This window comes from Dasypus novemcinctus, chromosome 26 (genome assembly GCF_030445035.2).
Source record: "Dasypus novemcinctus isolate mDasNov1 chromosome 26, mDasNov1.1.hap2, whole genome shotgun sequence".
In the NCBI taxonomy this organism is placed as follows: Eukaryota; Metazoa; Chordata; class Mammalia; order Cingulata; family Dasypodidae; genus Dasypus; species Dasypus novemcinctus.
In genome coordinates this window covers 14303681-14328204 of record NC_080698.1, presented here as the reverse complement: position 1 = coordinate 14328204, position 24524 = coordinate 14303681, and the positions used below count along the sequence as shown (strand labels likewise).

Here is a 24524-nt window from a genome sequence, read left to right as displayed (position 1 = left end):
GCAACCCGCACATATGCAACCGCCCTGGAGAACTCCCTCCCAACCATGCACCCCCCACCAATAACACCCCACACCAGTATTCCTTCCCCGCCACCATCAAACCCCTCTGTGGTCCAAAACCTCCCTGAAAATGAAGCCCAATATATTGCCAGGTTCCATTAATAGTAAAATGGAATATAGTGATGGGTTTAGAGGTTAGATATAGAATGCATACTAATTTAGAAAAAGTAAAAATAAATTGGGGTATCAAAAAATTAAAAAATGAAAAAGCTTTGTTTTTGATGTTTTGCCTTCCATCACTGCAATAAGTGTTGCCCTGTATGCACACTGGCAAAGCAACTTCTTCCATCTCTTCCTCAGGGCCTACATCCTTTTTCTTTTTCTTTTTTTCTAATTATTAAGCTTGTCTTCACAAAAGTTTTAGACCACAGTAATTCATATATACAACATACAGTACTCCCACATATTCAACATCAACAAGTGACACTGTAATTGAGGCTTACCATCTCTGACCTCTGAGACAAGGGCTGATTAGGTACAGGGGCTGTGTTTTAAGACAGAATGAAAGCTGGTAAAATGAGCCTGTATCTGGTGTATTGCTTGATGAAAATCCAGGCCTCTCTCTCACTCGATTTTCACCTTGTCTTGTTCACATGACCACATGATGAGCCAGACAGGGAACTACCTTTTCAAAGAGAAGACCACGAGTGTCATATGCACAGAAGTCAGAGGGGAAAACTGCTGTGGGGGGTCAGACCCGAAGCTGAGTATATGACGAGCAACAGTTCTGTGGTCCCCATGGCCTCAGGCAGAGGGCACTGTTCAGGCACAGGTGGGTCCCCCCAGAACAGCAGGAGCCCATGTCATCACAACAGGGCAGTCCCAGAGTTCCTCTGCCATGAGAAGGAAAACTTTGACCTCAGAAAGAGGGCGGTGACAGGTGTGACCCTGCAGGCAACGACCTGGTCTGCTTGAGAAACAAGCTCAGGCAGGTGCCTTTGCATACAGCCTTCTGCTCCCAGTACCAGCTGGAGGAAGAGTTACTTCTATAAATTCAAGTGGATTTTCTCTGGCCAAACCATGCCCTTCACTCCAAAGGCTATCCCTATTTCCAATGACAGATCAACTTAATATCAGATCTCGTACACAGTCTTTTTTTTTTTTCAATCAGAAAATGTGCACCTGCTTTGTGACACAGTTACCTTTTCGTCTCTCCGTCCCCGCACATAGGGCATCCTCAAGCTCGCTCCTCTGACTCTTAATCCTGTGTCTGAAGCTGGGACTCCAGGCCTGAGCCTCCTTTCCTGATGAGAAATCTGTACTAAGTCTTACAAGACGTCCCTTGTATGTGATGATTTGCTTCTCCCTTGTTGCTCTCAGAATTTTCTCTTGGACATTCGACATTTTGAGTAGTATGTGCCTTGGATAGGTCTATTCAGATTTATTCTGATTGGGGTATAGTGGACTTCTTGGGCATATAGGTTTCTTTCATGAGAGTTGGGAAATTTTCATGTATTATTTCCTCAAATACTCTTTCTGCCCCTTTTCTCCTTCTGGAACTCCCATGACACACATGTTGTTTTGTTCTGTGCTGTCATTCAACATCCTGGGCCCCTGCTCAATTTTTTCCATTCTTTTCTCCTTCTCTTCTCCAATTTCAGGTGTTCTGTATTTGGTATCACTTATTTTTCCTTTTATCATTTTGAGTCTGTTGTTATATGCCTCTAAGTGTTGTTTTGTGTTTTTTTTTTAAGAATTATTTTATTTCTTCCCACCCCCTTGTTGTTTGCACTTGCTGTGTCTGTTCTTGTTTCTTTAGGAGGCACTGGGAAACAAACCTGGGACCTCCGAAATGGGAGGGAGGCGCCTATTTGCTTGAGCTATGTTCCCTGCTTTGTCGTGTCTCTCGTTTTTTTTTTTTTAAAGCTGTCTCCTTATTTTCCCATAGGCCTTTTTAAAATTTATTTATTTATTATTTCTCTCCCCTTCCCCACCCTCCCCCCCTACGCTGTTGTCTGCTCTTTGTGTCCATTTGCTGTGTGTTCTTCTGTGTCCACTTGCATTCTTGTGAGTGGCACTGGGAATCTGTGTCTCTTTTTTGTTGCATCATCTTGCTGCATCAGCTCTCCGTGTGTGTGACGCCACTCATGGGCAGCTGCGTGGGGCAGCCCTCCTTACAGGGTGCACTCCTTGCACATGGGGCTCCCCAACACAGGGGACACCCCTGCGTGGCACGGCACTCCTTGCGTGCATCAGCACTGCATGTGGGCCATCTCATCACATGGGTCAGGAGGCCTTGGGTTTGAACCTTGGACCTCCCATGTGGTAGGCGGATGCCCTATCCTTTGGGCCAAATCCACTTCCCACTCAGTTTTTCTTCTTGTGTATCTTGTTGCATCAGCTTGCCATGCCTGCCTGTCATGCCAGCTCACTGTGCTCTTTAAGAGGCACCAGGAACCAAACCAGGTATCTCCCATGTGGTAGGTGGGAGCACAATTGCTTAAGCCACATTCATTTCCCTCTAATGTGAGTGTGTGTGTTGTTTTTTTATGTTTTTTTTTATTCCACCCCCTGTGCTTGTGCTCACTCTCTGCTCTCTGTGTCCGTTTACTGTGCATTCTTCTGTGTCTGCTTGTCTTCTCTTCTCATCTTCTCTTTAGGAGGTACCAGAACCAATCTTGGGACCTCCAGTGAGGGAGAGAGGCACTCAATCACTTAAGCCACCCCAGCTCCCTGGTGTGCTACGTCTTTCACTATCTCTCCTCTGTGTCTCCCTTTGTTGTGTCATCTTGCTGTGCCACCTCTCAGCAGCGCGGGCCAGTTTGTGTTCACCAGGAGGCCCGGGAAACGAACCCAGGGCCTCCCATGTGGTAGAAGGGAGCCCATCCACTTCCCCCTCTGTTTTTTTTTTTTTTTTTTTTTTAAATTTTTTTATTTTTTATTGACTTTGTAATAATATTACATTAAAAATATATATGTGAGGTCCCATTCAACCCCACCCCCCCACCCCCCCTCTCCCCCCCCCCCAACAACACTCGTTCCCATCATCATGACACATCCATTGGATTTGGTAAGTACATCTTTTCCCCCTCTGTTTTTGATCCCGCCTATTCTGTCTTTTATTCCCATGAGTCTGTTACTTTTCCATTCAGGATTTCAAATTCTTTGTGCTTGTTCATTGTCTTTTTGATGTCATTCATCTCTTTAGCCATGTTGTCTTTCAATTCATTAATTTGATTTTGGAAATTTGTGTGCATCTTGTTAATTAGTTCTCTCAAATCCTGCGTCTCTTCTGGGGCTTTGATATAGTCCTTTTCCTGGACCATGTCTTCCATTTTCTTAGTATGGCTCCTAATTTTTTGCTGATATCTAGGCATCTGATTAGGATGTAGTTTACTCAGATACTCAATTTCTTTTTCGTAGGGATTTAGTGGCAGGAAGCTTTGTGTTACTGCTGCTCTTTGATTTTTGGCTCAACCTGGATCGTTAGGATTGTCACTGTTAGTTGCTCAAATCTGGACTCTGGATCCAGTAATGGGTTGCACACCTGCTTCCTAGGGCCTTGGGAAGGAGGCTATAAAGGCCAGAAAAGCCTATTTATTTTTAATTTTCTCACGTGCATTACCTTGGTCTGCCAGCAGGTGGTGCTCTTGGCAGGTCTCAGTTCAGTGCCTGGTGGAGTGTTTTTGCTGTTACACGGATGGGATCACTGTGATAGAACTTCCTGCCTGGAGGCTAAGAGCCTTGTCATTGAAACTTTCTCAGAGACAGTTCTCCATCCTTCTCTGGCAGCCCCCTCCCTTTTTCCCTGGGTAGGAAATAAGTCCACTCCCCTCTGCATCCTCAACAATCAGTCCTAGTTAGAAGAGGAGATTGGGAGAGTCAGGTCCCTTTAGGCCCTTGCAGGCTCCCAAGGCAAACAATGGCACAGCTCACCTGGTGTGGAAGGCTTGATGGGACAGAGCAGACCAGATTTGTGGGTCAAAAACTGTCACCCTTAGGCTGTGGCCCTCTCCCTCCCCTTTCCTCGGGTGGTCGATCCCTGGAGCTCCCTTTGTAGCCAGCTCAGGGGCCTGAGAATTCTCAGATGTCTTTAGTGTGGGGGAAGGTGCTGGCAGCAGTGGCCACTGGTTTCATCTCATAGTTTTCCTGTCGCAGTTCCCCTCCTTTGTCCCTCTATGTTCTGGGCGGTGTCATCTTCGCCTGGTGTCCTAAACCTGGAAGAGCTTTTTCCAGGCTGTTTGAGCCTGTCCTCTGGCTATTTTTCTGAAGAAGAGAGTCCCGTGTCTTTCTAGTCTGCCATCTTCCCGTAAGTCCCCCGCCTTCTGTCCTGACCCGTAATCACCAGTTGGGAGGATTAGAAGGAATATCATTTTAGAGAAATAAAATCTTTCAACAAATAGTGGCAGAGCTGGAGTCTGTTCCCTGGCGGTGGGGGTGAGCACACGAGGGGGTGGAGCTCTGCGTGTGACATCACCTCTATCGCTAACCAGCTTTTAAAACGAATCAACTGCCTGACACAACACTAAATGCCTCCATTCGGGGAAAAAACAGGCAATTGACGGAGACACTTAAGACTTTAAAAACAACACAAATAGGCCCTTTAGCAAGGTTGTGTGTTGGTTGTGTTTTGGCAGAAGAGTAGGTGGTGCATCGACAGCCACCAGCTCACCAGATTGCCCAGCAGGCACAGCCCACGCTACACATCGAGGGGCTCTGGTGCCTTTACCACCCACCCTTCCTGGCCTTCAGCCAGTTCCGAAACTTATCTTGGAAATAAGCTGGGAAACTGAGCCCGACCAAGTGGGGTCCTTGTGGTCTGGATGGAATGGAGGGGGCTGCTCAGACGGGGCCTTAATGAGGCTCCCACTGTCAGCTGATGGCTAAATGCCATTTTGTGATTTTATGAAAAATACAAGATAAACAAAATAATTGTACTGTTACTATGGACACACACACAAAAAACTTTTGGGGGAGTGGAGAAGTGGGAGGGGGAAACAAAAAAAAAAGACATTTAATCTTAAAATTTTCCTAACACAAAGGGAAAAAATCATGCTCTACAACTTCGTATTTTCCTTAGAACAATTTAATATTAGATTTGAGATTAAAGCAGATCTTGGGAGAGGGGCTGCCTGTACAAACGCCAGGTAAGCAGGAACTGGAAAAGATGATCACCTCTGCCAGAGCACACGGCGTCTGGGCATGGCAATGCTGGCCTGACCACATTAGGCCACACAGGTCAGAGGCACAGAGTCCGAGATAATGTTGACAGTGGTTTAGCCCTTGAGGAGGAACTCTGCTCGCTGCAGCCAGCATGAAGTAGCAGTGGCATCGAAGGAGCCCTGAGGAGGAGGAGGACACCTACACACTTACAGAACCGCCCTCACACAGTGCCCCTTCTGACACTCTCACTGGCAAAACCCAGCTCTTTGCAAGGAGAGCTCCTAACTATAATAAAAGTATTAACACAGTTTTGTTCTGAAGAACATTTTGCATTTTAATAAAAAAGATTTTATGTCAGGAAATAGTCATTTACAAACCTTGAAGTGTTTTTGCTGGATCTGGAGTAAGAATGTTGTAAGAAGAGGTTTGTAAGGTCTTCATAACAAAGTGTCATTATTTACAAAAAACATTGATTAACAGGTTACCTATGTAATATTTAAAAATTTGAATCAAAAATTGCTACCTGTCTTTTTGATTTGCAGGGAATCCCTGCCAAGGTAACCTGACAAAGTCAGCATAATTCTGTTGACAGGAAAGGTAACCTTGACAGTTCTAATGATCCCAAAGTGGGTTTTCATCAGGAAGCCCGGTGGGAGTGCACTCTAAGGAAAACCTCAGCCCTCGCTGGCCTGCACGTAAAAGCCCTCGAGAACACACAGTACAGCAACGTTCTGTGAAAAGGCAGCAATGCGTGTACAGACCTGAACATTCGATCATTGTTTTTGCTCATTCTGTTACCCCCTGCCCTCCGCCCCCCTCCCCCCCATTTCTTAAGACAAGCAGCATCACCGGTCCCCAGGGGACGAGAGCAGACTCATTTCATTCACCTGTGCAATTACTTCTGCACCAGAGATGCAAAAATATCCTGTGAAGGAAGCCAAGAAAACAAAAACTAGGATTACCACACGGTCCAAGTAGCCAGCTAGACCTACTCCACAATTAACTTAGCAGAGGGGTATTAAATAAAACAAAACAAAAAGTTGCAAGCCATGGTGGATCAAAAGGTACAATATCAAATCATGGACTCTTGCCCAAATAAAAGATTGCAAATAGTCATCTGGTATATCTTGTGTAAAGATCAATTTATGTTGACTCAAAATATTTTAGAAAAATCTCTGCAGTGTCAAGTTCTTTTGAACTCAAAAATTTGATCCCCAAAAGGTTTTCACTGAATAAGTGTGAATTGGCTCTATTTCTTCTACTTATGTATAGGCCAAGTAAAAATACTAATAATTTCTAGATTTCAGAGAGGAACTACAATGATGAGGACCCATGGATATTGCTGCAGTTCAAATACGGGTACAATAATTACAAAATATAGACCATCTCTTTACAAATACAAATTATAGTATATTACAAGTCATGTACAGTAAATCTATAATTGTTAAACAAACTAGTGTATCTAAGTTTACCTGGTTGCAAGTGCATTGTTATTCCAGTTTACAGTTGCCCGTAAGGTGACTGAACTCAACCATCTGAGTGTCATTCTCTTATGTAAACTGGTGTCACATAACAGAAAACCTTGGTGTAAGGTCCTCTCCCCTGTCCTAATGACCGCTGGTAGGTGGATTCTGACATACACCCTGCATATCAGAACAGCTTAACAGGAACCAGGAAGCAGTGTATTTGGGGGGAAAGGGTTTTAAAAAGTGGGTATGTTGGGCCAGTGACTGTCTGGTATGCTCGACCGATGGCTGAGGTAATGACACGGGTGTGATCGTCGTCAGCTTTAACCCTCCCCGTGGTGCCTGCAGGCGGCCGTGTGCGGTGAGTGTCCCTGTGTGCGAGGAGGCGCAGGGGTCCACAGCGTGTGCCCCAGGGCGCGGGGAGGCGGCGCTGACCTCCGCGCTGACCTCTGCTGGGCTGCGCCTGTGCCTCCCACAGGGGCCCCGGAGGCGCGGCTGGGGCTGAGGGCGCGGGGCGGCGAGGGGCAGCGCTGCGCTCGGCTCCGCCACTCGGGGCCTGTTCTCTCCCGGGTTTATGGCTTCCTAAAGGCATGACATCACATGTACAAAAGTCTAACCGAACATTGACTCCAAACTAGTGCCTCCACTTCCCTGAACAGGAGGCCCTGTTCCCCCTGGCCCTGCCCCGCCCCGGCCTGTGGCCAGAGCCAGCCTGCCCCTCCCCAGGTGCTACAAGGTGGTGATGCAGATCATCTCGTCTGCCAGGTCCTCCTCGTATCTGCCAGGGTCTGGCTCTTCGTCGCTGTAGCCGGGACCGAAGTCCTGTAGCTCGCAGTCCTGTGGGTGTGCGATGCCCGCGTCCCCGTTGGCTCGGGGACTCGTGTTCCCGGTAAGCAGGGTGCTGGCTGCACTCTCCATCTCGTCGATGGTCAGGTCGCAGGCATCGGCGATTTCATATTTTGTCGCTGACACAAATTTTGGGTCCCTTGCATACCGTCCTAAGCCTTCAGATATCAGGACCTGCACAGGAAAGACAGCCAATGGCAGGAACGCGTAAGGTTCTGGGGGGCCAAAGTGGCAGAAACCTCAATCAACTCGAGCACCACTGCACATGCGCTTTGGGACTCGGGCCAATCTTGTTCCTCAGACTTTATACATGAGATCGACTTTGACAATGTTCCAGGGCTCAAAAACTAGACATAGCCCAACAAGAGTGAAACCCACGGGGAAAATACTTGAGAATAAACTGGTATTTGCAGAAAGAGCATGCATAATAATAAGATAGCCACTTTAAGCGAATCAGCAGTGGCTGCCAGGTTTTATATTCACGTTTTAAGTAACATTCATCTGCGTGGCTTTTTTTCCTTCTGGATTGCTCGAGATCATGCTAAGAAGCAGGAGTGTCAGGATTTGAACTGAGGCGGCCTGGCCCTAGAGCCTGCTGCCCGTCCTGCCGTGTGTGCTGCTCCAGGATGCACCCTCCGCAGTCGCACGGAGCCCGCCCTACCCTGGCCGAGAGCTATACTCACTGCCTCCACCAGGCTGTCCGCGCTCCTCTGCTTGTCGCTGTTTTTGCTGCGGAAGCTGCTGGGGACGGTCAGGCTGGCTGGTGTGAAAGTCCGATAGGCGATGTCGGGCTCGTCCGTGTACCAGGAGCTGCGGTGCAGGGAGGGCAGGCTGCCGTTGACCTGGTCCAGGGACTCTGACCGCTCCACCTGGATCAGGGGAGTGTAGCAGGGCATCCAGTCCTGGTACGGAGGGGTCGCTGGAGGGGTGGCCCATGACCGGGTCGAGTGACTCGGTGAGTACTTCTGGGCTTTACTCGAATCTAGGCCTGCAACTGCCATGATCTGAAGAGAGAGGGGAAAGCGGAGAGACCAGAGCTGCTCATTCACCTGGCCCCCAGCTTCCTTAAAACTGACCAGTGTGGCTCACTGTTCCACGGGGCAGCCTCCAACAAGGGCCTTAAAAGGGTAGGAGCATACTGGAGTAGATTAACTGACAGGAAACGGTTGGCTTTCTAGCAAGGTTTTTTCTGTTTTCCCAAAATCCATAATGTGGTGCCTGTGACTGTTCCCAGGTGGGAATCAGTTGCTAATTCATGAGATTGCTTTGGAGCGGCGAAGAATCAAGGAAGACACACGAGTAGCAGTGCACAAACATACTGCCCAAGCAGGAGAATCGCATCCAGCATCCCTGTGGAATCTAAGCCCCCTCCTGATACAGAGGTGGAGTGGACATCACCATCCCAGGGTCAACAGGATGGAGGAATAGAGTATGGGTTAGAGTGGACTTACTGATAGTCTATTCATGAACTATTGTGATTAGTAATGGAAGAAATTGTAGCATGGATGTGGAGAAAGTGGCCACAGTAGCTGCTGAGGGTAGGGAGAGGGAAGAAGAGCTATGATGTGGGGGCATTTTCAGGATTTGGAGTTGTCCTGGGTGGTGCTGCAGGAACAGGTGCTTGACATTGTATGTCCTGCCATGCCCACTGTGTGGACTGGGGGAGAGTGTAAACTACAATGTAAACCACTATCCATGTGGTGCAGCAGGCCTCCAAAATGTGTTCACCAATTGCAATGAATGTGCCACAATGATAAAAGAGTTTGTTGATATGGGAGGAGTGGGATGAGGGGGGTGGGGGGTATATGGGGACCTCATATTTTTTGACTGTAACATTTTTTCTTAAATACAGAGGAAAACAAACAAACGAAAAACAAACATACTGCTCAGTTCACTCTGGGTGTAAATAGCCAAGAACATTCAGGAAAAACTGACAACTGCCAGAATGCACAGGAAAACTCACTGGTTCTGCTTCCTTTAGTGTAACTCAGGACACAGCCAGCACTTTGTCCATTCTAAAGCACTGAGTACAAGTCTGGCTTCTTGTGTCTGCAGTTCCACCCTGGGAAACCCTCCCTGGGAACCCCCTCTGCCGAGAGGGCCACCGAGGCCCTGCCTGAGTAAGCCACAGCAGCTGCTGAAGGCAGCGGGAGGTATGACGTGGAGGTGAGACCTGTGGCCAGGCGGGAAGCCAGGTCCGGCCAAGGGAGGCCCCCAGACGCCCCAGCGGGGCCTCATCAGGACGGAGCTGGCGTGCGAAGGGCACCTTGACATGTGCACCCCTGGTCTTTGTGCCTCCTGGGTTCGTGGTCTTTGAGGGCCTACACCTTCCAAAGGGTTGTCCTTCTGTGATCACACAGGACAGAAATAGGAACGAGCCAGGAAGTGAAGGCAGAGAAGTAAAAAGTTGGCAGAGAGATGTGAGGAGATGATCAAAAGAGCACCCTGTGCTCCTGAGCGGGGAGCCTTGGGGGACACATGCGGGGAGGCTGGGCTCTGCCACGCCCAGGGCTGGGGGCGAGGCGCATGACCCGGCTCTCCCTGAGCCCCACCTCCCCACACAAACGGACACCATGGATGCCTCAGTTTCAGAAAGTCAAAGGGTCCTGCTGTCCCTGGTGAAGCCCGGCTGGCTCGGGCCTGGGGCCCTCAGTGTGGACAGTCCTTTCCCAGTGACCACACTCCTCCAGAGCCCAAGGCCCGGCCTGCAGAGCACTCAGGAAGCCTGTTCCAGGGAAGGAACCGCTGCTCAGCGCGAACGCAGGACAGCGATGAGGTTCAGAGTCAGTGAGGCAGCCCCCTCCCGGGTCACAGGCTGCCCAGGGTCTGTCTGTCTCCAACACCGAGGAAAGATGTGGAAAGAAAGGCTGTGCACCAACACGGAGAGGGCCCGGCTCTGGAAGTGGCAGCCTCAGGTTCAAATGGCAACCTGGTCGTTCGGGCACGCTACATATCCTCTCTGATGCTTTAGTCGTGTGTAAAGTAGGGTTTGTAAGCGTTTCTCAGGCAGGGTTGTTCCAAGGACTAAAGCGGGCTGTAAGTGAAGGTTCTCGCCTTCCCTCCTGGAGCTGGCGGCCAAGGGGCAGGGGAGGCGGGGGCGGCTCCTAGGCCGGTGGGTCGACTCACCTGCTGCTGCATCAGGTGCAGAGGCAGCGCCGTGCGGTGGAAGGCGGGGGACAGCGGCGCCTCCTCCCGGCTGCTCTGCCTGCGCAGGCACTCGAAGTTGAAGGAGGACCTCCGGTGCGCTGGAAGGCAGAGCACGGGGTTCAGCGGCGAGACGTTCAGCCCTCGGGACCCCGGGGCTCTCGGGGGGCAGGCCGGCCCGCTGGCCATTCAGCGGGGGCCCACGAGGAAGCAAGCAGAATGTCCAAGAGGAGGAATTCTGTCGTGAGCTCTCAAAACTCTGCAACAGGGGAATGAAGGCCGTAGAAAGGCTCACCCCGGGAGTGTTTTTAAAAGTGCCAGGTCAGCACTTTTAAACGCTGGGCCTGCTCTCGGGAGGGGAGCTAAAGGCGTCTCAGAGGAAAAGGCTTTCTGACTCAGCAGCTCTGGGCCAAAGCACAGGGGAACGCGCTTCAGCAACGCAATGTCGTCCTTGAACCCGACAGCCATCCCCCGACGGCCGGCCCGCCTTCCCGACATCCTAAGCGCCTCTGGGAAGGCAATGCCTTGCTGCTGCTCGCGTGTCTGCACCTCTGATTTAAATGGCATGACTGGCGACCTGCCCTGTTCACTTCCCAGGTAATAAGCAAATGCTTTTGTTGGGAAACACCCAGTAAAACCTTCTCTAGCACAAAGACAAACAGGAATAAAAAGAATAGCTCAGACTGTGAAGGAACAGCTGTCCTGTAGGGAGCTATTTTCTAGAGGTTAGCGGCACCTGTTGAATGATGTCAAGTTGGAATCCTGGGCCCCGAAGCACCTGGCCAGATGCCTCTGCCAGGAAGTCCCCTCCATCCTCACAGGGTCTGGCTCTGTGGGAGCTGCTTCCGGGAGCCTCGCCTAGAGTTTGCAAGGCAGTGGGTCAATCATGTCAACAGCTCCTGCCTTGAACTCTGCTTTCTAAGCTCACAGGCCATTTCCTGTTACCTAGAAAAACTCTTGCCTGCTCCTAATCCCTGCATTAGGAGACCTCTGGGACTAGCGTTGGGGGGCCCCACACAGCACGGGGCCGAACACAGGCTCCAGACACTGGGTTCTGCAGGGCCTGCTCGGGAGGGCAGGAAGGCCAGGGAGCCCTTGGCTGGCCGCTTCCCAACGGACAGGAGCAAGGCAGACAGGCAGTCCTGGGCTCATGGACCCAATGCCACTGGTGCGTGCCAGGACCTCCTTGTTGGCTTGGCTCCATGGGACATAGACGGCTGGACAACAAATGCTGTCCCCATCAGAAAGCTTCCCTTCCACACCACCTGGGGACCTAGTAACTGTACCGAGGACGGGCCTCTCTTACCAGCTCAACCTCTGGGATCAGACGGCGGGAGCCAGTGGCTCAGAGCTAGGCGGAAACCACCTTCTCATTTGTGTGGTGCTTTTCAGTTGCCAAAATGGGGCCATGTATACCCATCCTTTGCTCTCAAGGAGGAACGAGTCCCACTGTGGCTGAGAGCACAGCCTGAGGAATTACGTGTTCTCCCTGCCCAAGACTGAAGCTAAGGGGCAGCAAAGCAAACTCCCCCCACAAATCCAGAGGGCAACTGCCCCTGCCTGCTTGGGCTCCTCGTCACCGGAGAGACAGTGCCTGTGGGTGGGGTCACTGAGGTGGTCGCTGGGTGGGCCAGGCAGGGAAATAAGCAAAGGGCCTCTGCCTGGCCTCACTGTACGTGCTGTATCTAGTATCTATGGGGAACAGAACTGCTGCATTTAGCAGCACATGTTTGGGGCTGAGCAATTATATATTAATCATGTTTAAGTTGATATTTACATTCCCAGGCAGGGCGATGGCAGCTGGGGTGAGGCAGGGTCTGGGTGCCACCAACTGAGCTCTCTTCAGCAGGTTGGGGTTCCCCTGGGCCAAGAATGGGGAACACCCAGCTGAGTTCTGAGGGTCGCCTAAGAGGCCAGAACCTGCACCACAGCAGAGGCCACTGGCAGCCCTGTGGCAAAGATGAGCAAGAAGGAAGGATGGGAATGATCCCTCATAAGGGAATGGGGAGAGATGGACCCCAGAGTCCCAGGCTCCCCTCAGAGCCAGGAGATCGTGTGGGGCTCCCTGGGTTCAAGGCCAGCTCTGCTCACAGCCCCTCCTCGCCCCTCTCTAAGATTCAGTTACCCCATCTGTGAGGTGGAGCTGACAGCAGAAGTCCTTGTCTTGCCTACCTCTCAGGGGCATGAGGCTCAGTGGCAACAACATACACAAAAAGCCCTTTCTCAGAGGCACAGTTGTAGAGCCACATACTGTCTCTATTTGCAAGGAGTGTCAAGACAGTGCTGGAGGGTCTAAGTTCTCTCACATGGCGTGTGGATGAGAAAGAAGAGAAAGCCAACACAGGCTCCCAACTGGGGGGGCTGGTCCCTGGCCCGACAGGCCCACATCCTCACACTGTCCCCGGGGGTGGGGCAGGGGAGGAGGCACCCTGTTGTCTGGATAGCTTCACCCAAAACAAAAAAATCTGGCCTCACATGTTGGGGTGGGAGGTAGGAGGCGTCTCCGTGGAGATCTCCGAGAATCATAGCAAATGGGTGAGTCATCGTCCTCCAAGAAGCCTTGGGGGTGGTGGTAGCCTCGGGGCCTCTCGAAGTCCAGGTGGCTGCCTGGGTATCTGTTGTAGTAGCCATAGTTGTGCCTAGCAGTCAAAAAAGGTCAAAAGAGAGTATGAGGGACACGTGAGAGTCTAATGAACAAGCCCTACCTCTCAACCCTGGCAGACCATCTACAGTCCTCCCCCACCTTCCCTGGACACGGTTGGACTAACTGAAAACAAGGTAATCCTCAGCTTCTTAGAAGATTCTAGATGGAGGGCAAGGGATCTTTACAGGAAGGCTCAGGACTGGTGGTCTGTGATGAGTGATGTGATGGGAGTTTCCATCGTCAGGGCAGCCTTGGACCATCGTCAAATGAAGATTCCAGATGCCCTGTGAGCTCAACTATCATCCCTCGCTTCCTCATGGAGAAACTCCTCCTGAGTGCCTGCCCCTGCCACGTGCATCGGGGACACAAAGATGCATGAAACATGGTCTACACCCTCGAGAAGCTTAGATAATACCAAGCAGCGCAGGCGTCTCGGGCAAGCCGGGAAGCACCACGCTGGAAGGGAGCTCACAGTGGGCTCCAGGAGTTTGTGGGGTGGTGATGACGGGGCTTCAATTCCAGCTGGGGAAAGGAAAAGCATGGCGAGAGAGGGGGCCCTTGAAAAGACGGTGGAATGAGGCCATGCAAAGATGGGGTAAGGGTGCCCAAATGGTAAACAGGGTGTGAGCAAAGGTCTCAAAGAAGGAAGCTGAGAAGATCTGGCTCAGAACCTGTGGTTCCATCTGCCTGGAAGCTGGGCACTGGAGGAGGCGGATGAAGGAAGAGCCGGAGGGGCGGACGAGGGTCAGGCAGCGGAAGGCCTGGAGGATGGGGCTGCGGTTTCTTCCCAGCTCAGATGCCAGCAGTGACCTCAGTGCAGTACCACTTCAATGTCCCCCCCATCATGATGAGATGCAGTTTACAGAAAAAAGGGTGGTAGGTGACCTTTGCCCCCAGTACTGTCCCCCATGTGTCTGAAAGCAAAGTGCCCATTTTAACCACAACCATTTTTTCTGCAGGACAGAGGGTGGGAGAGGCACCTTTGCTGACATGATGTCACTCTGACCTCTTGTCCCCTTCATCCCCAGGAGAGAGCCCTTGACTGGAGCAGGAGGTGGCGCTGACTGTTAAGACCCCTACAAAGGCTATGGCCTGGCCAAGCTGCTATGAAATCAGAGCTCTCAGCATTAAGGAAATACAAGCTGATATCTCTAGATAGGGAGCTGACAGGAAGGGGCTACCCCAGCCGTGAAGTAGGCCCAGCTCCCATTTCTGGAGCTTTTACTAAAAGGCCTCAGAGGCCTCTGGTGGAAATAAGTCAACAGGTCTGAAAGAACAGATTCTGCTCCGCCCCCCTTTGGCCCTCGTTCTCCTCCTCTGACTTTCTCTCTGGCCTGCGTCTGCCTCTGTTTTGCTTTCAGGGGACTCCAGGCACAGCAGTAGGCAGCCCTCAGCTTCAGGAGAAGGGAGAGCACAGGGGCAGGAAATAGGGAGGCCACCTAACCTCCGCCCAAGCCGTGGAGCTCCTTGCCTGCTCCTGGTTGGCGAGCTGTCATTCTCGTAGCACTCCTCACTGCTGAAATACTCCTGCTCTCCCAAGCAGCGGCGGTCCCTGAAGTAGCCTTGTATCTCTGGGTCCTCCCGGCAAATGGTGGGGAGCTGCTCATCTCCTGAGTCGGACCTGCAGTAGCGAGAGAGGATCTGAGAGCCCGGGTGGGCAGCAGGCAGCTTGTGCAGCCAGGCCTTAGCCCGTGCAGTACCACAGCCCCGGGGGCTCCTGCTCCTCTCTGTGCACTGCCTCCAGCTGGCTGAAACGCTCAGGCCTCCGGCATTAGGGATAGGAGCCTGGTGGCGGGAGGGGCCAGGGGATTCCAGGACCCTGTATCGTGCTGGTGCCAAACCTCTGAGCCCAGAGGCCTTAGAGCCAAGATAGTAAATGTAATTTGGGGAAGAGAGCAAGGAAGAGGGACCCAGGTCCGTTCTCCTTCCCACCTCAGACCCCACCCAGTGTGACTTCAGAACATGGAAGAAAGAGGCTCTTTTACTGCTGACTTCCTCTATATCAAAATCCAAGGGGGTGGAAGGAGTGTTGGACGGTGTCCCAGGAGGACGGCTGCCAAGTTTTCAAAGGACGCCCTGCTCCAGGACTGCCAATCGTCTCCCTAAAACCCAGCCTGTCCTGGGCCCAGTCCTCAGGGAACCCAGCTGGGCCCCGTGACATCAACCCTCTCTCCAAGGAAAGGACTGTGCTTCCTCAAAATGCTTACCCCCCTCCTGTGGTCCAAGTTGCTCCTGACTGCGCTTGATGTAATTAAACAGGAAGACCTAGCTCCCTACCCCCAGCAAAAGGCTCATGCCTCCCACAGCTCAACTCGGTTCAGCCACTGTGCAGCAGAAGACACTGTGCGTAGGTCGAGGGCTGTAGAGGAGGCACAGGAGACCTGGTTCCTGGTCTTCAGGAGATTTGGGTCATTGATTTGCGAAGCCTCTTCCCCCTTCCCCCTCCCAAACACACAGAGAAGCTTGGCCCCAAAGAGCAGGAAGGAGGCAGGTACCAGGCCCACAAAACCACCCCGTAAGGGCACACGGGCTCTCCTGGCACCATCACAGGCCTGCGGGAACTAGCCTGTGGGGCATGCCTGGCACTCTCAGTCCTTGGGAACTGAGTCTATGCAGATATGAATCTGAAAGTTCCTCTTCTTAGAAAGAAGCAACTACCTCCAACCCTTGAGGTTACCCTCCTGAGTTATTATAACCCGTTAGGCCAGTTGGCTCAAAGGAAATCTCCTTCCTCAGCATTCAAAGAGGTCAGCAGCTAACACTCATAATACCACTTATTTAACACATAAACGTAGGCAATGAACACATACCTAATGTACGTCTCATAATAGCGGGTTCTATCCAGGAAAGGCATAAAATAGGAGGGAGGGAGAAGATAAAAAGTTAAATATTTCCAACAAAATTTAAATGCAGATATCAGACTACCTTCTAGAGCAGGGGTCAGCAAACCAGAGTTCACAGGCCACATATAAGCTGCCAGCCCATGAGCTATGCACAGTGTTTACATTTTTATAGGATTAAAGGAAAAAAACCAGAAAAATATTTCATCACTTCCATCATTTGAATATATGAAAGTCAAAACTTTGTGCCCATAAACAAAGTTTTATTGGAACACAGTCACACCCATTCATTTAGGTATTGCCCATGGCTGCTTTCTCACGACAGCAGCAGAGTTGAGAGGCTGTGACAGAGACCACATGGTCCTCAAAACCTAAAATATTTAGTATCTGACCTTTATAGAAAAAGTTTGCCAACCCCTGTCCCAGGGTATGTCAGCACCATTGGGGGAAGATAGATTCTGCAGCTGCTGCCATTTTAAGGGGCATCACACCCAGCAGGACATGGGATGGTAGGTGGCCCTTTATCCACTAGGTTCATCTCGTGGCTAATGCTTGAAGAGGTCATGACCCCAGCAGCACTTTCCAGTTGTAATAAAGATGCCTACAGGGAATTTCTCCCATGTGCCGGCTCTTGGAGGAGAAAGAAGACTTGCTCTACAGGACTGGCTGAGACACGGACAGATGCTACATTGCCAAGTGCAAACACATGTGGAAGGTTACCTTTTAATACTGGACCTTCTTTGAGGCTCATGGTCACGCTTGTGGAAGGAATGATGCCCATTTTCAGACACATTCTCAAGGTTCCCAAGGCTGGGCCGCTTTCCATGGGCAGCTTTGGACATATTGGCATTATTGAGATTGGCATTTGTTGAGTTGGGAACTTGCTTTCCTATGGAATTATGGTTATGATGGTTATGACACACCGAATTTCCTGCTGGAGGAAACAGCGGTTTCTCAGTATCACTTGCAGGTGGAATTGAAGGCCTTTGGACATGCAGGGGACGGTGGGTGGTATTGGTCTGCTGAAGGGAATCTCTCCTATCACTATTAACATGATTGACATGGTTTCCAAGCAGGGCACCATTTCTCTGCAAAATAATGGGAGACAACACCAGGTAATTTAACAAGTATTTGATGCAAGCTAGCTCTGTGCTTTCTACACGAAAAGTAAATTCTAGGTAAGCTCCATTGGATCCCTGTAAAACAATCCACGAGTCTGAATGATGAGGGTGAATGTGTTCGTGTGGCAATTGGTTCTCCTTGAAATGAGGAAATTACGGAATCCTGAGCTGGGGAGCAAGTTCTGGGCTGTCACTGGGGTGTACTCTTCCAGTCTCTCCAAGTTTACAAGCTGAGGCGACTTATACCCATCTGTGCTGAGGGCTGGTGGGTCCGTCAAAGAGCTGGCCCAGGACAGGAGAGGGGGGGTAGGACAGCGGCTGGGAGGGCCCAGGGGGCTGATCCACGACTGGCCAGTGGCCGGGACCAAGCTCCCCAGAAGCTGACAGTGTAAGGCAGGGAGGCAAGCTCAGAAGGGAGGAGGCCTGGCCCTGGAAGAGGCGCGGGTGAGTGGGAGGGCCTCTCGGTGGGGAGGGGTGGACTGCAAGCCCTTCAGGCCGCGGGGCTGGCTGCATTCGCCAGGCTCTTCTGTGCACCATCAACTGCCCAACCTGAAGCCCCGCCCCACTTCTGCAGTGGCCAGTGTGTAGTTAGGCACAGAATAATTACTTTGAACACATCTTCTTCTTCTTCCCGTTTTGTTTCCTCAGGTTCATCATCTTGCAAATCACACGATATAGCTCGCCGGATTTCTGGCCCAATGTCGTGAAGTGTCCTTAATCCCGCCTAGATCAATGAAAACGGCAGAACGGGTTAGACAACACGTGTGCGCTGAACCTGGCCTGGGTGTCGGCTTTGCTCCTGCCTGGTTCAGTTGTGGGAGGGGAGGTCTTCTCCAAATGGAAATCTGGGGAACCAATGGCTTGGGGGAACATACCTGGGGGATCCCCACAAACTAAGGGCTGGATGTGGGCAGGATGGTCCCAGCCTGGAAAGCTCGAGGCCTTCAACCCCAGGACTTCCTTGGCAAGTGCCCCCACTTACTACACTGCGTGGCTGTGAGTGTCTGGACACTGCGGCTCCGGGGGCAGTCCCAGGGTCTGATAGCACAGACAGCCCATGCCTTGGGCTAAGCAGCGTCTTCAGAGGAACTGCCCCAAGCCCTGCCCTGCATGAACAGCGCGGCCTGGCTGTTCTAAAGGAAGGGTGACAACGACTCCACTGTGGTGCTTGGGATATGGAAGTCTAGGGGTAGGTGCCAGAGAATCAGCAGACCAAGCAGCCACTGGGGCTGCCGGCTCTGCTGAAAAGCCATGGAATGAGGGAGTGACACCACACATCACAGCCACCCATTCACTCAGGACCATGGCGGACGGGTGACAGGCACACACACCGAGGTGCCATGCAGAACCAGCCTCCGGGGCCATCAGGCTGTGCTCAGCTGCCCCCCTGCTGTCAGGGGACATCCCTTGAAGACCACACGATTTGAAGAAAGCTCACCAACTTCTGGAGGCAGTGCGAGACGCCACCGGGCAGCTTCCTCCAGGCCCTTCTCCAGTCTGCATTTGCCCAAGGCCCTCCCAGCCTTCCTCACCCTGGGACCCTGCTCCTTTGGGAAAGGGCCTGCCTCCCTTGTTCACAGCGCTGTTAAGGGAACATGCCAGGAGGTGTGGGGACTGAACGGGGGGGAGGGAAGCTGGCTCTACTAAATGTTTTGACCACCAATTTGAAGAAAACTAACATGCTGACTTAAAGACTAATAGAGGCCATGCCATTCCTTTCTCCTTCTTGGCAAAAAGACCTGTATCTGAAGCAGGTGTTTCCTCGCTGCCACCCGACAAGCACCTTCTGGTGTGCTGGCAGTCTGTGTGCACGTGAGCAGCCGCTGAAGGCTGGGAGACCGTCTGAGACTGCAGTTGTGCAGGTCTCCCCAGGGGAACTGGGCCAGGGGGCAGAGCCCGAGCACGGAGAGGCCACTTCCTTGTCCTTCCTCCACCACACCCAGCAGTGGGTGGCGGTGGCCAGGACAGAGGTAAAGCGTGACGACCATGCCTGAGACATCGTGTGGTGGAACTGGCACCCAGCAGGAGGAGGAGGGAGGGAATTTCCACAGCCCTACAAAAGGCTGAGCTGGGCTCCACAGTCACAAGAATGCCCAGATCTGGCCTGCAGCCGAAGCCAGTGGTGGTACTGTTACTTTAGGACGTAAAGTTGGACAGAGACTTCCAAGAGGCTCTTGTAAAAAATGGCCTATTCCACAAAAGCACCCAGCCTAGGAGATGATGCTGTTAAAAAATGGCACCCGTGGCTGGGGATGGTTTGAACCAGCCTTTGAATAGGGAAGCAGCAGGTCTCTCCAGGTCATAATCTAAGGGGGTGAAAGAATTGCCAGGAGTCAACAGCTTTCGGGTTCCTGCTCTAGTGGGGGTAAAGGAGACATCCCCCCTGCCCCAGCGCAGGCCTCCGTGCAGCTGGTGAGGCTGCTCCTCGCTCTCCTGTCCCTCTGATGGGAGGCGCAAGACGCACGCACACGCACTCGCGCAAGCACACACGCCCCTGTTCTTGGGATCCCTGCATCCAGAACTTCAGCACCCCGGGAGACATCTGGCTCAGAGGCAGAGCTGCTTGCTCTTCTCATGGAAACATCAAGAAGTCAAATCTAAGGCCATGGTGTAAAAGCTCTTACACAGCAGAGCTGCAGGCATGTGAAGAAAGGTCGTACCCAGCAGGATTAAGTAGCCTGCAATTCACCTCGAATTTTCTAGGGAACATTTTTCAAGGGAATACAGGCTAAGCAAGGGTTTGGTAGAGTCTGACTTTGGATCAACTGGGAAGAATGGTCTGTTAAAGATTTGAGGCCCCCAACCAATTTCTGTATCTCTATGAAGTTTGAAACCTCTGCTGCTGCCTCCACAAAATTAACATAGTTACAATGCACTGAGTCACCATCCCTGAGTAATTATGCACATTAATCCATGTGATAAGGCAGTATGGCCAAGAACCCCTTGGAGTTTAAACAATACATAACCCTATTTAGTGTCATTCAACTGATTGGACTGGGTCTGATTAAAAGAAATAGAAAACTATTTATTTGGATAATTTTTAACATCATCCTCTGTTGACTGGTTGACATTTCACTGAAATACACATATAACATAATCGTATAATAAAAACAAAACCTGTCTCCACAAGCCTTCAATGATACACAAGATTAGGACTCAGCTGATAGGATAATGTGGTGAACAAAAGACAGATCATTTTTTGTGACAGAAATCATGGAGAAGGTTGAATGGTGGTCCGAGATGCCACTTCCAAAGACGAACAATGCCAACGTATTTATTAAAGAGACACCAAAGGGGGAGAGAAAGCATCACGCTTCCCAGACACAAAAGCAGAGGTTTAGAAACCATGACTCTATTTTGCTTGCTCCCCAGAGGAGAAAACACAACTTTGGAGCCAAGGAGTGACTTTGCTCTTCTACGTGTGATCCCTGGGAGGGGGGAATGGCGGAGGAGGGCGGGGGGCGTCTGCCATGTCTGGGACTTGAGGGAAACAGATGTTTCCAAACTTGTGTTGAAACAAAGCTTAAGCACAGCACCCTGAATTTATTACATATCACAAAACATGATAATGAAATTTTTCTAGCACATGTATCAAGCTAAAAGGTAGCTTAGGCTGCTCCAAAAATTCCGTAGGCACAAGTTCCAATTCCAAAAAATTCAGAAAACGATCTTAAACTCTTGAAAAAATTACTTTTTTTCCACAGCCCTAAAAAAGAATATATTCCCTTGAAATAACACTTCACAATCAATAAAATTTTCTATGCTTTGATATTTCCTGTCTACCTCTATCAGCAAAATACTATTTTACTTTAAAATGTGGTCATTAGCACTTAAACCAACGCAATTAAAGCCATATAAAGTCATTCCATTAACATCACAGTAGTATTGTGGTTTTAAATAAACACAGAATTGCTATAAAATATAAACATTATTGACTTGTTTTAACATGACCAATTTTATAAAATATTAAACAGAATCAAGCCTTGTTTCTGGTCAATTTAAAAATGCTAGCTGTTATCATAAATATTTTTTTAAAAAAGAAACATTGGCGCTTTGCCTGTAGACTGCTGCTTGAGATTTTAGACACCATTTAAGTGAAATTTTATAGATATTAACTCTAATGAATGTTCAGTCACCAAAAAATAAACACCCACAAAATCTTTCTAAACCTTTCTGAAAAGTAATAGCATAAAATTATGGTATTTTAACATCAAATTTGAACATTCATTTTCTTTCCTTTCTCTTGCCCACTTTCAAGGTTATGTTTTTCCTACCTGGATGCATTTGAAATGCTTTCGCTGCCTGTTTCTCTAAATGAACTCCGTCAGACACACCAGTCATCCACCAGCTCCCATACTACCACAGCAAGCAAGTACAAATGCCCGCACCCCAGGGACCTACACTGTAACAGTGAAGATAAGAAATGCAAGCCTCGAGTCCCGCCCTGGCCAGGCCGTTCATCTCCAGCATGTGAGCTGCGGGCTCTCGGTCGCCAGCCAGAGGACCCGACACTGGCAGAGCCTGTTCCCATCGCAGGCAGGTTTCACTCAGCCCGGCTGCCCTGCACACAGTCATCTCCTTAATCACAACATGGTTAACCCTTTAGCAGGTGCAGCACGTACCAATTAGAAAGGATAATTTTAGACTAGTGCCATTAGAAGGAAGAACTGGAGATCAAATACTTATAGAACAAACCCTTTCATCTACAAGCTGTTCTCCACCTCCTACACACACACACACACACACACAGACTTCACACACGGACACACCCCTTACTCTGTAATTGTCTTCCTCCAGAGAAAATCTGACAGTGTGGCCCTTTTGGCCACAGGAAGCAGGCCTTGCATTACAGGATTAAATCATGAGCACGACACTCCATTCGTCGCCCACAGTGATTCCGTCCTCACTGCAAAGTTAGCTGTAATGATGCCCCACAAGTGACTCTCCCAGACTTTCCCCAGGGTTGCACTCAGTTGTATAAATCAAATTTGTTACCATCACTTTGAAAGATAAAATAAACTTTTAAAAAATTACCTAGAGTAATATATGACCTTTCCCTGCAAAGCATATTACAGAGCTGTTTTTGTTCTGCCCTGATTCTTGGTGGTAGTTTTTAAAAAATATACTATTTATTTTTTATTTTTAAAGGAGCTTTAGATTACATAAATGTTACATCAAAAATTTAGGGGAGGGAGTGGATGTGTCTCAAGCAGTTGAGCTCCTGCCTCCCACATGGGAGGTCCTAGGTTTGGTTCCCAGTGCTTTCTGAAAAAACAAAAAAACAAACAACGGGCAAAACGAATTAAAAAGACCAACTTAGGGAAGATATTGTGGCTCAGTGACTTGCTGGTTTCCCACATACAAGGTACCAGGTTCAATCCCTGACCCCTGGTACCTTAAAAAAAAAGTTATATATATATATATGGGGTTCCCATATACCCCACCCTTTCCCCCTTCTTGGAGGTAGTTTAAACACCAGAATCAGAAACATTCTTACCCAGTTTTTTGATTAAAGTATGATTTAAAATTTGGGCTCAACAGAAGCTACAGATCACAACTTGTGTTCTCATAACATCTTTATACCTGTCATTATGGGTTCACATAGGTTATTTTGCTAGGTCCTTGGAGGGCGGGAGGACCAAGACTACCTGCCCCAACTAGTCAGAAGCTCAGTAAGGACTCCTAATCCCTAGGCTTGTGCTTCCCATACCACCATGCTGGCCCTGCCCCTCCCACACTCCCACTTGCCCACCACCAAGGGAAAGTTTTGGCATCTACCAGGAAGGAGTGCTGAAATCATGTTCTCTCTCACATAAACAGAATTATGAGGTGCCATTAATCAAAGTGAACCTTCTTTCGAGTGACTAAGGTGAGCTCATTCATCGCTAAACCAAATTAGAAATGACAAATGATCACGAGTTGCCATTAAACTGACCCTGTGCTTGGCATACTGGCATACATCCTTAGTCTCAGTTATGTGATACTAAGGAGTTGAGGTTTTTAAAAACTCTTTTTATCATATACTAATTTAGACCCTTGTCCCTCCATATCAGCACAGGTAATGAGATATGGGTTATAAGACTCTCAGCCTGAACTCAGTGGGACAACACAGGGGCACAGGCCACTCCACATCTACCTGAGTGGGTTGGGATTGGGGAGGGTATGGAAAGAAAGTTCAAATTAAGGGCAGTGCTACTAGGTAGGAGGCCATTTAACAAGGGAGATCATAAAAAGGCTCCAGCACCCTCTTCCAGTGCCCTGTTCCCTTAAGGGAGATTTTGGACCTTTCCTCTGGAGCAGTGGTTCTCAAAGTGTAGTCAAAGGACCCTAGGGATCCCCAAGATACCTTCAGGGGTCAATGAAGTCAAGGTGATTTTTTTTTTCCAGCCATAAAAATTCATTTGTATTTAATATTTCCCCTTTGGTCGAGTATTTCTCCAAATACATCACTAGTTGGCACTTGGTAGTAATCCCTCAGTGCCATGGAGGCTCATCCTTGGGAGTCATGTCCCATGATGGGGTCAGTGTGATTTTTTTTTTTAAATGCCACTATTGGGATGTTCTCTGCCTTCTACACTCCCATTCTCTCCTGAAAGCATGGAGTTTTTCAAAGGCTACTTGACATGTGAAGGTGTCATCACTGGTGTCTTTGTGCTTGCATATTCTTATGTTTTAAAAATTTCTCAGTGTTAACTGGTAAGACAGTAGGTATTGACACACAGAAGTCCTTGAGAATTTTTAAGAGTATAAAAGGGTGCTAAGACCAAAAGGCTTGGGAACTGCTGCCCTAAACCAATTTGTCCTCAGATAGGCAATGTTCTTTCCCTCAGGTGCTGGACACTTTACCCATTTAGAAGTCCTCTGATTCTGCTCACTTTTCTCCACTGTTGAATGAAATGTCCTTCCTATGGGTTCCCTGAACAAGCCTTTGGCACCCTTACTGGCTTGCCTCCACTGCTGCTTAGAGTGATGTGACCACCCATTACCCCAAACAGACCTTTCTTAGGTCTAAGGCATGCTGGAGAGAACAAATCCACCCAGGTACCACCCACCCTGGAACTGTTGGAAAGTTGTAGCAAGCTTCTTTCTGTTGATACTTGGATCATATTGCATTTGGATTAACAAGGGGGTACTAGGTAGGGTATTAAGTACAATCTACACGAATTAAGACCTTTTCCTACTACATAACATAACTTGCCTTGCTTTTCTTTTTGGTAAGTCTATCTTCTCCAAAACCTTTGAAAATAATAATTACTCTCCTCTGAGAGGAAAGATCTCGCCCTCTTTTAAAAAAGAATAT

The 24524-nt window shown here is 49.7% G+C and overlaps 1 protein-coding gene across 3 annotated transcripts in view; it reads right to left on the bottom strand.

Moving 5' to 3' along the window:
- Nucleotides 1–5471: 5471 nt before the first annotated feature.
- The window catches only part of CACNA1D (calcium voltage-gated channel subunit alpha1 D), a 370244-nt gene continuing 351191 nt past the window's right edge, over nucleotides 5472–24524 (bottom strand). For 2 of the 3 annotated variants that reach the window (XM_058288642.2, XM_058288641.2), the window contains 8 exons: nucleotides 17832–17948; nucleotides 16824–17191; nucleotides 16074–16100; nucleotides 14735–14884; nucleotides 13095–13258; nucleotides 10602–10720; nucleotides 8159–8479; nucleotides 5472–7649 (listed from right to left, as the gene is read on the bottom strand). In XM_058288642.2, coding sequence (XP_058144625.1) covers nucleotides 7359–7649; nucleotides 8159–8479; nucleotides 10602–10720; nucleotides 13095–13258; nucleotides 14735–14884; nucleotides 16074–16100; nucleotides 16824–17191; nucleotides 17832–17948 — 1557 coding nt within the window. In that variant the 3' untranslated portion in view covers nucleotides 5472–7358. Of the gene's footprint in view, nucleotides 7650–8158; nucleotides 8480–10601; nucleotides 10721–13094; nucleotides 13259–14707; nucleotides 14885–16073; nucleotides 16101–16823; nucleotides 17192–17831; nucleotides 17949–24524 lie in introns of all 3 variants that reach the window. The other variant, XM_058288640.2, reaches the window with a different exon arrangement.